The sequence below is a fragment of the Lagenorhynchus albirostris genome, chromosome 9, assembly GCF_949774975.1.
Source record: "Lagenorhynchus albirostris chromosome 9, mLagAlb1.1, whole genome shotgun sequence".
Lineage (NCBI taxonomy): Eukaryota > Metazoa > Chordata > Mammalia > Artiodactyla > Delphinidae > Lagenorhynchus > Lagenorhynchus albirostris.
The window spans coordinates 45,908,026-45,923,933 of record NC_083103.1 but is presented as its reverse complement, the minus strand read 5'-3'; the positions used below and the strand labels follow the sequence as shown (position 1 = coordinate 45,923,933).

Sequence of the window (15,908 nt, the reverse complement as noted above, 5' to 3'; positions counted from 1 at the left end):
AGTTGCAGCATCATCAAAACAAGGTTACTATCATTTAGAGTGGATTTATACTTTGACAACACTTCATTTCTGGTTTTTGAAGTTATTTGGCTCTATTGTCTATAAGGTGTAAAAATATCCAAATATATAAAGCTGAAAGACCCAAATTAGACTGGAGACATTTTAAATTATTTGAAAATAAAATACCATTTTCTGCAAGACGTTTTCTAAATTTTTCATGTTTTAAATTTGATTCAAAAAATTTCAGCTGATGGGAATTCCCTGGCGGTACGGTGGTTAAGGACTCGGCACTTTCACTACCAGGACCCGGGTTCGATCCCTGGTCAGGGAACTAACAGCCACACTGCATGGCCAAAAAAAAAAAAAAAAAAATTTCAGCTGAATGTTAAACATATTATATCCATATATAAATATATTTTTAAAGTGTATAATACTTTACTGATGACTATAGTTACAATGTCGCTAGACACTCTTAAAAGACCCTCTCTTTACCCATCACTGGTGGTGGAACACATCAGTGTGAGTAAGATGCAGACAACTTAATGGGCATTTGTTAGGATTTCTCCAAGTTTATGGGCTTTGAAAGCATTTAGGAGCTTAAATCACTTCAACTGCTGAAAAGCAATGAAAACTCTACGCCCAGATGCAATCAAAGTATTTAGTTTCTGGGTACACTTTTTTCTTAAAATAATATTTGAGGCCTTGAGAAATGCCAGGATGGCGTAGTGGAAAAAAAGCTTGAGAATAAGAGATCTTAGCTATAATAGTAATTGCTAACATTTATTCAGCCTTCACTTCACATAAGCCAAACATTACACTAAATCCTTTATGTGAATTATTTTGTTTAATCCACGCATCAATCTTAAATAGATATTACTATTATTAATATTATCACCATCCCCACTGTACAGTTCAGATACTGAGCTTTTGAAGGGTAACAAGTCCAAAGTCGTAAGTGGTAGAGCAGGGACGCAAACCCAAGTGTTCTTGCTACCTCGAAGCGGCACCTGGATGTAGTTAAATCCTTGCTTTTAGCCAATACTTCACTAATCTGGCTTTCTGACTTTGTGCAAGTTATATATCCACTCTGGACCTCAGTTTTCTCATCTGTAAAAATAAATCAACGAATGCTAATGTTCCTTCCAGTTCTGCCTAACTTCAATATTATCAATCTTACAATCTCCCTGAGCGTCAACCAGCCAGTGTCATTCCTTCTTCTAATTGAACTCAACTGAAAAAGCATTTACGAACCCACTAGGTGTCCGGCCTTGTGGTAGGCCGTTGCCTAGGTCCCCGACTCTGCTCCCGCCACTAGATGCCAACAGGCCCCCTTTCCACCCGCAAATCCCCTGAACCCGCTGGGGTCCTTTCTCCTCCGAAGCCCCTCCCGGCACACTCCCGCCGCTGGGCCAGCCGCAGCTCTGGCTCCCAGAAGAGCTCACCCTTCAGGTGGTTTCCGCTGCCTGGCGCCGAGGGACCTCGCGGCCCCGCTGCCTTGTCCCCCGGAGGGGTCGTATGGAGTGACCCCGTCTGCGACCTTTCGACAACTCTGCCTTTCGTCATGGCTGCTGCAGGGAAGGTGGAGGAAGCGGGGTGATGCCGCGTCCCCTTAACAACAACTACGCGGCAGGCTCTTTACAACACCCAGGGGCCACAGCCACAGCCACTTCCGGGACGACGACCTCACCTGAGACGACCTCAGGCCCGCAAGCACAGTAACACTACGCCGGGACCCGCAGCGCCTACTCGGACTAGGCTCCGCCCCGCACCGCCCCCGAGAATAGCGCGCTCGCGCCCGCCCAGTAACCGCGAGACTAGTCAAGGTCCCCTTCCGCCCCACTTGCTGCCCCGCCCCGCTCCATGACTGCGCGGAGCATGCGCAGTCACGGTACCGGAGTCAGCGGGTGTGACTCAGAGACGCAGGCATCCAACGCGCAGCTCTAATTATCCGGAAGTGCGATCTCAGAGACTGTAATGCCTTTGTCCTGGCGACCGGAAGTGCCCGGGAATGGTTAGTTGGAGTTTCGTGGTGGATGCTGATTCAGCTGACTCCCTTCTCTACCAATTCGAGAATCTGTCTCGAATCTGGAGGGGCTAGACAATGCTTGCTCTGAAGATGTTGGAAAACATAAAGCCTGAGCCGAATCCACCGAGATTCAGGAAACTAAGGCTCAAGGAGCCCGTAATCTGTGAAGGTCACAGGGTGGCAGAAATCGGTTTAGAATCCAGTTTTCTTGTTCCCAAGCCAATGCTTTCCCACGTCATCGCCCTGCCACCCCTCATTTGTAAATCCAGGTCAGCATATTTATCTTTTCCTTTCTCAGATCCCAAACGTACCTTTTTTGGCGGTTACTTTTTCCACTCCTACCTCTCAGAGCGGTATTCAGCTTACTCACTGGTGAATGTATTGGAATTCCCTCTTAAGTAACTTGGTAATGTGTATAAAAATACTGATTGTTCCTATCCAGTAATTAAATTTCTAAGAAGCTATTCTGTGGGAATAAACATGCAGAGGGAGTTATTCCTAACGGGATTATTTCTTAGTATAATAGTAAATGGGGAAGCAATCTAAAAACCCAACACCAAAGAATGGTTAGGTAAATGATGGGAGAACCATTCAGTGGAACTGTTTTATGTACACATCCTCTGCCTACTTATATTAACACCTTCAGTGACCACTCTAAGAGGTAGCTTCCCATTTAATTCCTTCATGGTCGTTATTAAAAGCAATAATTATTTGGATTATTTTACTTGTTTATTGTCTGCCTCCACCTCTAGAATGTAAGCTCCATTAAGGTAAGGGGCCTTGTCTTTTTGTCCACCATTGTATCCCCCAGGAGATGACAGTGCCAACACCTAAGAGGGCATTCAATAAATATGTTGAATAGATTTTCAACCATAAAAAATGACGAAGAGGGGCTTCCCTGGTGGCGCAGTGGTTAAGAGTCTGCCTGCCAAGGCAGGGGACATGGGTCCAAGCCCTGGTCTGGGAAGATCCCACATGCCACGGAGCAGCTAAGCCTGTGAGCCACAACTACTGAGCCCATGTGCCACGACTACTAAAGCCCACACGCCTAGAGCCTGTGCTCCGCAACAAAAGAAGCCACTGCAATGACAAGCCCATGCACCACAATGAAGAGTAGCCCCCGCTCGCTGCAACTAGAGAAAGCCCGCATGCAGCAACGAAGACCCAATGTAGCCAAAAAAAAAAAAAAATACCCAGAGACTAATAATGTGGATGATGCTTATTCAGAAACAAATTCCAAGAGATAACTATAAAAAACAAAACAAAAATATTAGAAGGAATACATAAGCAAGTAAATTTATATCTTTGGAATAGAGGTCTTCTTGAGCAAGATGCAAAACTATTAACTTAAACCCTTGATATATTTTACTAAAAAAAACCTTTTAAGCACCAAAAAATAAACTCTAGGAACAGACTGAGAAAAAATATTTGTCACGTAAAGAAGAATTACTACAAATCAATAAGAAAAGCACAACTCAACAGAAAAGTGGACAAGATATGAATAATAAATTCATAGAAGAAAAATTAAATAGCCAACAAATTAGGAAAAGATGAACAAGTTCATTAATACAGTGTGATGACACTGAGAGGTGTATAGATTGCAATAGCAGAAGAGAGGAGTGTCTAAATTAGAATGGAGCTGCAGTGAAGGTCTCCTAAGGAGAATGATTATTAAACAGATTTAAAGGATGAGAGGGAATTAACAAAGGAAAGGAGGAGAAAACAGCTTTTGTGAACAGCTTTGCTTTTTTATTATTATTATTATTTATTTATTTATTTTTGGCTGCATGGGGTCTTCGTTGCTGCATGCTACTCATTGTTGCAACGCACGGGCTTCTCATTGCAGTGGCTTCTCTTGTTGCGGAGCACGGGCTGTAGGTGTGTGGGCTTCAGTAGTTGTGGCACACAGGCTCAGTAGTTGTGGCTCGTGGGCTCCAGAGTGCAGGCTCAGTAGTTGTGGTGCAGGGACTTAGTTGCTCTGCGGCATGTGGGATCTTCCCAGACCAGGGATGGAACCTGTGTCCCCTGCATTGGCAGGCGGATTCTTAACCACTGCTTATCTTTGAAAAGGAGCTTTAAGCAAAGAATAGGAGAATGGAAAAAAGTGAGATAAGACAAGGGCATTATCACAAAGTGCTAGAAGTTTGAACTTAATCCTGAAAGATATCTGAAACCATTGAAGAACTTTTTTAACTGGAGAGAGATGTATTAAGATTTGTATTTTACAAAGCTTATCCTTACTGCCCAGTGACAGAATTAGAGGAGTGCCACACTAGCAGCAGAAAGAGAAGCTAAGAAGTTATTGTAATAATCCCAGCTAGACCCAGGGTAGTGGACTGGAAACAAAGATGATGTCAGATATGAGATAATGTGAGAAAAATTATTTTAAAACTTTTATTTAATTACATGAGTAAATACATACTAGTTATTCCAGAAAAAAAACTGAAAAAACAAACAGAAAAATATAAAAATCATCTCTAATAACACCATCCATAGATAATCATGATATTTGGGATTTATCCTTCTGGAATATTAGAAATGTTAACTAAGGAAGTTGAATCTAGGGGAGTAATGCCCTAATTAGACAAGGATATTAAATGAGAGTGAAGAGATTAGGTGTTCAAGGAATTTCTGGTTTAGGAGGCTGAGTGGAATATTTGTGCCTAAGATAACAGGAAGAGGAGTCACACTGGAGGGAAAGATGCTGAATTTTGTTCTGGATACTGTCTATCTATACTTCCTTGCTTCCTGACTTCTATCATCTTTTCTCACCTGAAACTCCTCTCCTTATAGTCACCAGTGAGCTTCTTTTCATTGGATTCAGTTTTTAGTCATTTGCTACCTCTCTCCATTGCTTAATACATTAATTGCTCCCTCCTTCATGGTTTCCATGACAATTCTCTGACCACTTAGTAAACTCTTTTGGAGGAAACTTCTTTTTTCCTTTCCCTTAAAAGCTGGCATCTCCCCTAGATATCCACTCTCTTCTCAGTCTACAAACTTTTTCTAGGCAATCTTGGCCATGACTTCAATAACCACTTATACATACATAGATAACAAATTTTTATTTCAAACACCAGAACTATACACATAACACTTATTAGACATTTATACCAGGGTGTACCACAAGCACCTCAAACTCAGAATATCCAAATCTGAAATCAACTTTATCCTTCCAAACTTTAAACACTTCCTGTATTCACAGTCTTGGGAGATGGCACCATCAGTTCCCCTTATGCTTGAGCCAGAAACCTAAGAACTCTCATTTAACATTCATTAAATTCAACTTGTTGAATGAATGATGAATGAATGAATTCCTCTTGTCTTTCACACCACATCCAAACACTGGGTCTAGTCAGATCTCCATCTCCTCTTCCTTACCTTCCTCATTCAGCTCTCATGACCTCTCTTCTCACTCACCTCTAAGCAATTTTCCATATTACCACTAGAGTGGTCTCTGAGAGACAATCTTGAAGCCCTTCATGGTCTGACACAAGCTCAAATGGTCTAGCTGACTCTGAATCTAACACGAATAAACAAATAAATGAATAAAAGAAACCATTCCGGACCACATATAGTACCCTGAACACACCATACTCATTTGTGCTACTGTGCCTTTGCAATAGTTGTCCCTCTGCCTTAAATGTCTTCCCCGCAGTGTTTCTCTATGATCAATTACTGCTTATCTTAGAAGAGTTGTCCTAAAGGTACCTACCAATCATGACAGGCACTTCCTCCCCTGGATTGACTCTATTTTAGTAATTATCTAATTATATTTAATTGTTTACTTTGTTGGGGGGGAGGGGCACACCACACGGCGTGTGGGATCTTAGTTCCCTGACTAAGGATTGTACCTATGCCCCCTGCATTGGAAGCGTGGAGTCTTAACCACTGGACCGCCAGGGAAGTCCCCTAATTATCTACTTATTATCTGCAACCAGACTCTAAGCCCCTTTGGTGATTCAGCATTGTGCCTTTCTCAATATGTTTTTGTACAGTGAATGCCTTTGAGATACATGAAAGCTCTCCAAATGCATATGATCACTAGACAGTTAAATGCACAAATGAAAAAAGAAGGCTGAGAGTGGTAGACCTGTATCAGGAGATATAAAAATATAAAGTAATTAAAACAGGGATGTACTGGGTCAGGAAAAATGTAGGTAAACAAATGAGATCAAGTAGACCCACATAATCATAGGGATTAGTATATGATAAAGGAGGCATTTTTTTTCAATTTAAAAAATTTTTAATTTGTTTCAAAGTTAAACCCAAGACACATTGACTTCATAGGAAATCCACTGAGAAATGTTTTTCTAGGCTGAACACCTGTTTCCCTTTAGTCTCCCCCAACAGAGCATATACATGTTAATTACTTTCATTTTATAATCACTGCTGTCCCACCACTATACCAAGAATACCTAAACTGTGTGTGTGATATTCTGAATGTTCTTAGTTATAGCCTAATTTCACTAACTGCAAAAAATTTTCTGGGATAACCTGTCACTTGAATTCTTTGGCTACTTTTGAAGATGAAGTCCAAAGAACTCTTAAATGATTCTCCTTTGTGTGTGTGGGGGGGTTATTTTATAGGCATTAGCAACTAGCACCTGGGGCTGTGCTGATCCCATCTGGCATCACTGGGAGACAACCTGTAAAACCAAAGAATCATTTGATGCAACAGGCAACTAAGTGACTCAAAACTGAAGGTTAAATTTAAAGAAAAAACTAATTTAGAGAAAAAAAGGGCTATCCTAGAGGAACTCATTCTAAAAAATCAATCATTATGCCTGTGTGTGTGTGTGTGTGTGTGTGTGTGTGTGTGTGTGTGTGTGTAAGGCACAACCAGATCAATTGAGTGCATGCTGGTGGGTCCCACATGACTCAAAGGAGGCATTTTAAACCAGAAGAAAAAAGGATAGATTATTTAATAAATGGTACTAGGATAATTGTCTAACCAATTTTTAAAATCAGATATCTATCATATACTATATACAAAATTAATTATCAGATGATATTAAAGCTTTAAATTTAATAATAAGAACTATGAAAGTATAGAAAGATAAAATAGAAAAAACATTTTTATTATCTTGAGCAGAAAGACCTTTCTTAGTATAACCTATAAGAAAGCCTCTGATTTTATCCCTGTGCAAATTTAAAACAGAATTTAGCACCCATCACACACCCAAAGGAAAATCTACTCCACAAAACAATAACGAATAATGTAGAGATTATTGAATTGTTTGAAGAGAAACAGAGAGACAGTTAATAAATTCTTCTAGACATTTTTGTTCTTCCCTCTTATTGTCAGCACCTCACTTTTTCTCCCCCCTCCTAATCTCTAGAGCAAACACAGTGCTTTTCTGCTTTCAGTCTTGACTTGATGGCCCTGGAGGTCTAGCCTTTGTGCAAGCATAGCAAATATTTATCTAATAAAAGTTGAAAAGCTTTTTTAAGGATCTAAAATTAATATTGGAATAAGGAAGACATTAAAATATATTTTACATAAAGAAATATGGACATAATTTAAGTTTGCAGCTTGCTGAATATTCACAGACTCAAGAGGGGCATCTCCAAGTCAAGAGACAGAACAGTACCAACACCCAGAATACCCAATACTTCCTTCCAAGTCACTATTCACCCTCCCCAAGAGAAACCACTGGAAAAGCCTCTTAAAATATAATGCAAAACCTAAAGCCAATTTGAGATTTCCCTATCTAGCCATGACAAAGTAATTGGTACCAGACCAGCCTTCCCACTGCAAAGAACTAGAAAACTAGGCAAAATATCTGAAACAACTGTTTTTAGATGCTGAACAATAGTCAGTCAAGGACTATGATCCTTGAGAGAAGAGAAACAAATGAGTCTCATGATTACATGGTCTTCTGCCTAGAGGCACTTTCTGAACCACAGCACAAGAAGGGGTAGCCCAAAGAGGGCACAGTGGTATTACTAGGCCAAAGAGAACAGGATGGGAGTTCAAGGCTACCATTAAGGCTGGAATTTGCAGGGCAGGACACCAGAGAGGAACAAAGAAGAAGCTCCAGATAGCTGCATAGGAATCTCCTTGGGTTTTTGGTTGAAAACCTGCACAAGCCAGCGTAAGACCACATGAGGTGGAGCAAAGAAAAATGCTCGCGAAATAATGGATACTGGAAAGCTGTGAGCTGTGTGGAGATTCCAGAGCTTACATGGGACTGGAAGACATTAAAGTTCCACTAAACCAGAGTGAAAAAAGCTCGTGACCAAGTTTGGCATTCAGAAAAGACACCAGAAAGGCAAAGCCTTAGTATTAGGGCTAATCTAACCCTAGAGAAAAGGCTGCTTTAGACATACACTAATACAGATTAAAAACAAGATTCAAAGGATTGATTTGATGCACAAGTAAATTAACCGTCTACAGAACAAAATTCAATTATTTTCACTGAGGTAAAATTGATATATAACATTATATAAATTTTAGGTGTACAACATTATAAATTGATATTTGTATACACTGCAAAGTGATCACCACTAGTTACCATCTAGTTACCATCCATTACCACACAGTTGATCCCCTTCACCCATCTCATCCTCTCCACACTTCCCTTCCTCTCTGGTAACCACCAATATTTTCTCTGTATCTATGAGTTTGTTTTTGTTTTGTTTGTTCATTTGTTTTTTAGATTCCGCACATAAGTAAAATCATATGGTATCTGTCTTTCTCCCCCTGAGTTATTTCACTCAGCATAGTACCCTTAAGGTCCATCCATGTTGTCGCAAGTGGCAAGATTTCATTCTTTTTATGGCTGTATAGTATTGCACTGTAATCTGTATATCTTTAACCATTCATCCAATCATAGACACTTAGGTTGTTTACATATCTTGGCTATTGTAAATAATGCCACAATGAACACAGGGGTGTATTTATCTTTTTAAATTAGTGTTTTTGTATTCTTTAGATAAACACCCAGAAGTGGAATAGTTGAATCTCATGTCAGTTCTCTTTTTAATTTTTTGAGGAACTTCCATACTGTTTTCCATAGCAGCTGCACCAATTTACATCCCCACCAACAGGGCTCCCTTTTCTCCACATCCTCTCTGATACTTATTATTTATTGTCTTTTTTTTTTTTTGCGGTACACGGGCCTCTCACTGTTGTGGCCTCTCCCATTGCGGAACACAGGCTCCGGACGCGCAGGCTTAGTGGCCATGGCTTACAGGCCCAGCCGCCGTGCGGCATGTGTGATCTTCCCGGACTGAGGCATGAACCCGCGTCCCGTGCATCAGCAGGCGGACTCTCAACCACTGCGCCACTAGGGAAGCCCTCCTGTCTTTTTGATAGTAGTCATTCTCTGATAATAGTCATTCTCTTTGTGGTTTTGATTTGCATTTCTCTGATAATTAGTGATGTTGAGCATCTTTTCATGTGCCTGTTGGCCATCTGTATGTCTTCTTTGGAAAAATGTCTATTCAGATCTTCTGCACATTTTTCAATTGAATTGTTTGTTTTTGTTGTTGTTGAGTTGTGTGAGTTCTTTATATATTTAGGATATTAACTCCGTATCAGATACATGATTTGCAAATATCTTCTCCCATTCAGTAGGTTGCATTTTCATTCTGTTGATGATTTCCTTTGCTGTGCCGCAGCTTAATTTTTTTTAAAAAGAAAATAAAATCAAGAAGTTTTATAGCATGGGATCCACAGTGTTCAGCATGCAATCTAAAATTACTAGGCACTCAAAGATTCAGGAAAAGGTGACCTATAATCAGAAGAAAAATCAGTCAATAGAGACCCAGAAATGACTTTTTTTTTAAAGCTATTATGAATATGTTTAAGGATTTAAAGGAAACCATGAACGTAATAAGGGGACAAACAAGAAATACCACTAAAGAAATGTAACCTGTAAAGCAGAACAAAACAGAAATTCTGGAACTAAAACATACGATACCTGAAGTGAAAAATTAACTAGATGGGTTTAACATCAAGTTAGACACTACAAAAAAAAGGCCAGTGAACTTAAAGACAGGGCAAAATAAATCTTCCAAATTGTAGCACAGAGAGAAAAAGGCAGAGTCCAGCATATTATATGTCTAATTAGAACTTCAGAAAGAAAGAAGAGAAAAATTAGGATATTTGAAGTACTTTTTAAAATAATGGTCAATTTTTTTTTACAGATTTGTTGAAAACAATAAGCCCGAAGATCAAAAAGTTAATTGAACCCCAAGCAGGATAAATATAAAGAAAAACACACTTAGACCTGTCATGATGATACTGACAGCCAGAGATGAACAGAAAATCTTTGGAACAGCCAGAGGGGTTTTGGAGAAAAAACACATTTCGTTCAGGGGAACAGAAAAAGAATGAATGCAAACTTCTTATAGAAAAATAATGCAAATAAGAAGAAAATGGAACAACTTCCTTAAAGTGCTTAAAGAAAATAAAATCAAAACTGTGGACTGAGAATTTTAAATCCAGCAGAAATAGCTTCAAATACAAAGGTGAAAGAAGGATATTTCAGTTAAACAAAAACTGAGAAATTTGTCATCAGCAGACTTAAAATACAAGAAATGTTGAAGGAAAATTATGGCAGAAGGAAATGCAGACCTACAGAGGAATGAAGAGTGCCAAAAATAGATGGGTAACTATAAAAGACTTTTTTCTTCATTATATAGTTTTTACAGAATAATTGGTAATCATATATCACTGGTGGGAGTATTAAATTGTACAACCACTTTGGGAAAAGTTTTGGCAGTTTCTTATAAAGCTAAACAAACACCTATTTTATGACCCAGCAGTGTCACTCTTAAGTATAGTTTAAAATGCATGTCCATGTCCAGAAAAAGACTTATACACAAATATTCACAGCAGTTTTAGTCACGATAGCTAAAAACTGGAAACAGGTAGTGTGAGGACATTGTCCCTGAAATGGGGTGGGCTAGTGTAGGGTGTCAGAGCCTGGACAGAACGAGGAGACTCGGTCAGCATAGGGGTTTAAAACCCAAGCAGAGTGGGGAGGGTGTCCTTATAGAGAAGCAGCCCAGTGTGGAGTTTCAGAGCCCAAGCCAGGTGTGTCAGAGGTCCCAAGACCACCCCCAAGTTCAATGATTAACTAGCAGGACTTAGCACACAGTCATACTCATGGCTATGATTTATTACAGCAAAATGATGCAAACCAAAATCAGCAAAGAGAAAGGCATATGGGGCAAAGTTCAAAGGAAACCAGGCACAAACTTCTAAGAGTTCTCTCTCAGTGGAATCACAGGGAACATGCTTAGTTCCTCCAGCAACAAACAGTGACAACATGTGTGAAATGTTATCTATCAGGAAGCTCATAAGATTCAGAACCCAAGGTTTTTATCAAAAGTTGGTCACAAAGGTACTCCATGCCTGTATGTACAAAAATTACAGATTCCCACAAGGAAAGCAAGTTGTTCAGGATAAACCACATTATTTATACAAAAAGTTTGGGCACAGTGAACCATTCTTATCAGTATGGGGAAGGTGGGAACCCTCTTGAAATCCAAGGTACCAGGTGCCAGCCAAGGACCAAACTTGTACACAATCCCTTCTAGCAGTAGCAGTCTCAGGCCTTCTATATTAACTCTTCTGCACATCAGGTGACAAGGGTATCCTTGAGGAGGGGCAGCTCAAAGCAGGTTTTCAAAGCCAAAGAATGTTGAGGAGAGTGTCCATGCAGGGGGCTGTGATGGTACTAGCCTGGTACTGGGAGACAGAGTCAAAACTGGGTGAAAAATGCATCCATCTAGGGCAACCTGGTTCAAGGTGTTGGAGTCAAATGGGATAAGGTGGGCATCTACACAGGAGAGAGAAGGGTGCAGCAATAAGAGATTGGTTACAAACTGGTACATTGATAAAAAATAAGTAACAATATTACGATAATAGTGGCCTGGATTTTCTTACCATCATTAGAGTTAAAAACATGTGAAGGGAGAAAAGTAGACTGAAACTTGTGATGTTGGGGATATTGAAATTGGAGGTATCAGTCTGAACTCATGGTTTTCAATAGATAGATGGAAGTAAGAATGAATATAAATGTAATTGAGTGTGTCTACCAAATGGGCCTGGAGCAGTGACACCTCAAGGACAATGAATATACTTAGTGTTAAGATCTTGGTTCTAAGTAATATTTTTCAGTTGTTGGAGAAATGGCTAATTACAGGGTTAGTTACAGGCAAGGAAAAATACAAGATGAGTCTGGAGCATCTTGTACAAGAAACAAGGAAGTGCTCAAAGAATGACAGGGACATATCAAAAGGACAAGAGCCAGCTTGAAGAGGCTCCAGTGGCCAAATTGAGTATAGCTTGAGTTGCAAAATAAATAATGATATATTTTTTAAAATATTTATTCATTTATTTATTTTGGTTGCTCTGGGTCTTAGTTGTAGCAGGTGGTCTCCTTAGTTGCGGCACTCAGGCTCTTTAGTGTGGCATGCGAACTCTTAGTTGTGGTATGCATGTGGGATCTATTTCCCTGATCAGGGATGGAACCCGGGCCCCTTGCATTGGGAGCGTGGAGTCTTAACCACTGTGCCACCAGGGCGGTCCCAAAATAAATAATGATATTAACAGACTATAACTCATTGGATAAAATATGAAATCATGAATTTATGTTAATAAAAAAATCAATGAATAAATTTAGTTTGATGAAAATAGAATATTTACATAGTTTTGAAATATCTATCATAAAATATTGATTAATTACAAAATGAAAAAGAGTAACTTTATATCCCACTCAAATGATTCAAGAAAAAAATTCTTTGTACTACTGGCAACAATTCTGAAAGAAATAAATACACAAGTCACAGTTATAGTCGGAGATTTTACCACTTATCTCTTAGTAATTAACAGAACAAGTAGTTGTTCTGTATTCTGATTGTGATATTGGTTATGCACATCTGTATATTTGCTAATATTCATAGAACAATACTGTAAAGAATCAGTTATACTGTATAATAATTTTTATTTTTTAATTAATTTTTATTGGAATATAGTTGCTTTACAACGTTGTGTTAGTGTACAATAATTTTTAAATAAAATAGTAAATAATAATATCTACATATATAGTTGGTGAGGAAAAATCTTAAATTTTCTATGGCTGGACAATCAAACTAAGACAGAAAGGAAAAAAAAAAATGACATGACCCCTTTATGGTAGGCCTTTCCCAATGTGCACTGTGCATCTACATTATACATTACCCAGACCTTCTCAAAGCAGGAGGATGAAATCAAACTTTGAGAAAAAGCTGGTCCCTTTCTTCAGATGCCAGCATTGTAATTCTATGATTAATATTTCTTTTTCATCTCATACAAAGGGTCACATTGACCAAGGGCTTGTTCTGTACGTGCATAACTGACTAAAAACAAAAAACAAAAAAACTGATGAACTGTGTGCACAATGCTAACCTTTCAATATGGTACATTAATTCTTTATCTCAAAAATGTATAAAACTGTATCTCTAACTCCTGATCAATGGAGCAGTTCTCAGAGTTTCTGAGAATCTGTTTCCCGGGTTATAATCCTCAGTTTGTCTTGAATAATATTCTCTTTTCTTTCTTCTTAGCTTGATTGTTATTTGATTTTTCATTGACATAATAGAGAGAGTGGCAAAGTAAATCAATAAAGTAACTTTACACCTTAAGGAGCTTGAAAAAGGAGCAAACTAAAACAATAGCTAGCAGTAGGAAGGGAGTAATAAAGAACGGAATGGAGACAGATACAATATAGAATGGAAAAACAATAGAGAAAATCAATAAAACCAAGAGCTTTTTCTTAAAAAAAAATTGACAAATATTTAGCTAGATTGACTAAGATACAAAGCAAGAAAAATTAAAGTATTAAAATCAGAAAAGAAATTGTTACCAAAGTTCATGTGCCCGATGCACAGTGAGGCCAAATAAACTGAAACATCAGAGTTTGAAGCAGAGAAAGGTTTATTGAAGTAGGACATTTCTACAGATTTTACAGAAATGAAAAGGATTATAAGAGAATACTGTGACTTTTCACAAAGACGGTGCTGAAAGCGAAGAAGGAAGCCCCTGCCCCTCCCAAAGCTGAGCCAAAGCAAAGGCTTTGAAGGCCAAGAACACAGTGCTGAAAGGCATCCACAGCCACGAAAAAAGATACGGACATCACTCACCTTCCAACTGCCCAAAACACTGTGGCTCAGAAGGCAGCCCAAATGTCCTTAGAAGAGTGCCCCTAGGAGAAACAAACTTGACCACTATGGCATCACCAAGTTCCCCCTCACCACCAAGTCAGCCATGAAGAAAACAGAAGACAACAACATACTGGTGTTCATTGTGGATATCAAGGCCAACAAGCACCAGATCAGACAGGCTGTGAAGAAGCTCTATGACATTGACGTGGCCAAGGTGAGCACCCTGATAGGGCCTGATGGAGAGAAGAAGCGTATGTTCAACTGGCTCCTGATTACGATGCTTTGGAGGTTGCCAACAAAACTGGGGTTATCTAAACTGAGTCCAGTTGGTAATTTTAAATATAAAAGTTTTCACTAAAGAAAAAGAGGATACTGTGATAAACAGTTCGCTTCAGGGAGAGGAACTGGGTGGCAGGGAAACAGTGAGATTTTACTTTTGAAATTTTGTCCCAAATGCATGAATAATATATTTAACCAATAACAGTAATAAACATATGAGCACAAGAATAGATAAAAATGAAAATAATTTATTAAAGTATAAATTATTTTGACCGTATTTTCTAAAGTTTTTGCAACAGGCTTGTGTTACCTTCATGATTGGAATAAAAACAAAGAAGATTTTTTAAATGTTCGTAATGTTAGTATGCATACAATTTTTATTGTGTTTCTTTAATATCATATCGAGTCTTACCTCTTCTTTGACTAGAGGAATTTAGTGAAAACAGCATCTTCTCCTTGGCTATGAGCAGGAACGGTAACCCCTAAGTTTTACACTTCCAGGTGAGGAGACCTCAGCCTGAACTAGGAATGGAAACAGTTTAGAAACAGAAAAAGAAGAGTAGTTTCTCAGGGAGCCAAAGAAAGAAGATGTTGTCCTAGAAATAGGTTGGAATGTGGTGGCTGGACTCAGGCATTTAGAACTAATTTTTAAGTCCCAATGTTCAGGCAGCTGTCAGACAAGGCAGGCCAGAAGCCAATGGAAACCAGCTGGTAAAGCTGGAAAGAAGAAGCAGGCTATGTATGTGGGGTAGGCAGGGTCGGCACCTTCACATACTGGCACAGCAGTGAGTTCTGGCCCCAAACTGAGTGAGAAAAGGGCTGGGCTCCAGTCAAGAACAACCAGCCAGGTCAAATTCTCTGGATTGACATCACTCTTGTGCCAAAAGAACGCAGGCATCTCAAACTGCCTTTTCATTTGTGCTGGATGGAGAGAGTGTTGGCAAGAGTCCGAATGGTTCAAGGCTTTGAGGCTTGGCCCTCTGGCCCGTTTCTCTCAGTGCTGCTATTTGCCCAGGCCAGTAAAGAATCCTGGTCTCTAAAGTCAAGATTATCTGAACAAGTCAGAATAGAATAACTTTTAAAAATGAACACTTTTAGTTTTAAAAATTATTTTTTCCATGGGCCATGTCGTCACTGATTATATTATAATAGCACATTTGTATAGGTTTTTTGTTTTGTATTACTCCCCAATTGGGATGTAAGCTCCTTGAGGACAGGGGACTTTTTCTGCTTCATTCACTGCTGTCTTCTCAAAGCTCAGAAGGGTGCCTGGCACAAACAGAAGATTTTAGTTGAGTTACAAAAAATAATCACTGCCAAAAAAATGTTACAAAAAGTTCAAATAGTAAAGTTCAAAATGTAAAATTTGAGTCTTTGTCCATATCTCCATCTAATTCTACTCTCCCAAGATAACCATTATAACATTTTTGTGTATATAATATTA

The 15,908-nt window shown here is 39.0% G+C and overlaps 1 protein-coding gene and 1 pseudogene across 2 annotated transcripts in view; one reads left to right on the top strand and one right to left on the bottom strand.

The window, feature by feature from the left end:
* The window catches only part of TMEM41B (transmembrane protein 41B), a 30,803-nt gene extending 29,037 nt beyond the window's left edge, over positions 1–1,766 (bottom strand). Inside the window, exons 1-2 of one of the 2 annotated variants that reach the window (XM_060159701.1) lie at positions 1,688–1,766; positions 1,443–1,565 (exon numbers count right to left, since the gene is read on the bottom strand). In XM_060159701.1, the coding sequence (XP_060015684.1) occupies positions 1,443–1,563 (121 nt within the window). In that variant the 5' untranslated portion in view covers positions 1,564–1,565; positions 1,688–1,766. Of the gene's footprint in view, positions 1–1,442; positions 1,569–1,687 lie in introns of both variants that reach the window. The other variant, XM_060159700.1, reaches the window with a different exon arrangement.
* A 10,406-nt stretch (positions 1,767–12,172) lies between these two features.
* Positions 12,173–14,500, top strand: LOC132526487 (large ribosomal subunit protein uL23-like; annotated as a pseudogene).
* The last annotated feature ends 1,408 nt before the right edge of the window (positions 14,501–15,908 follow it).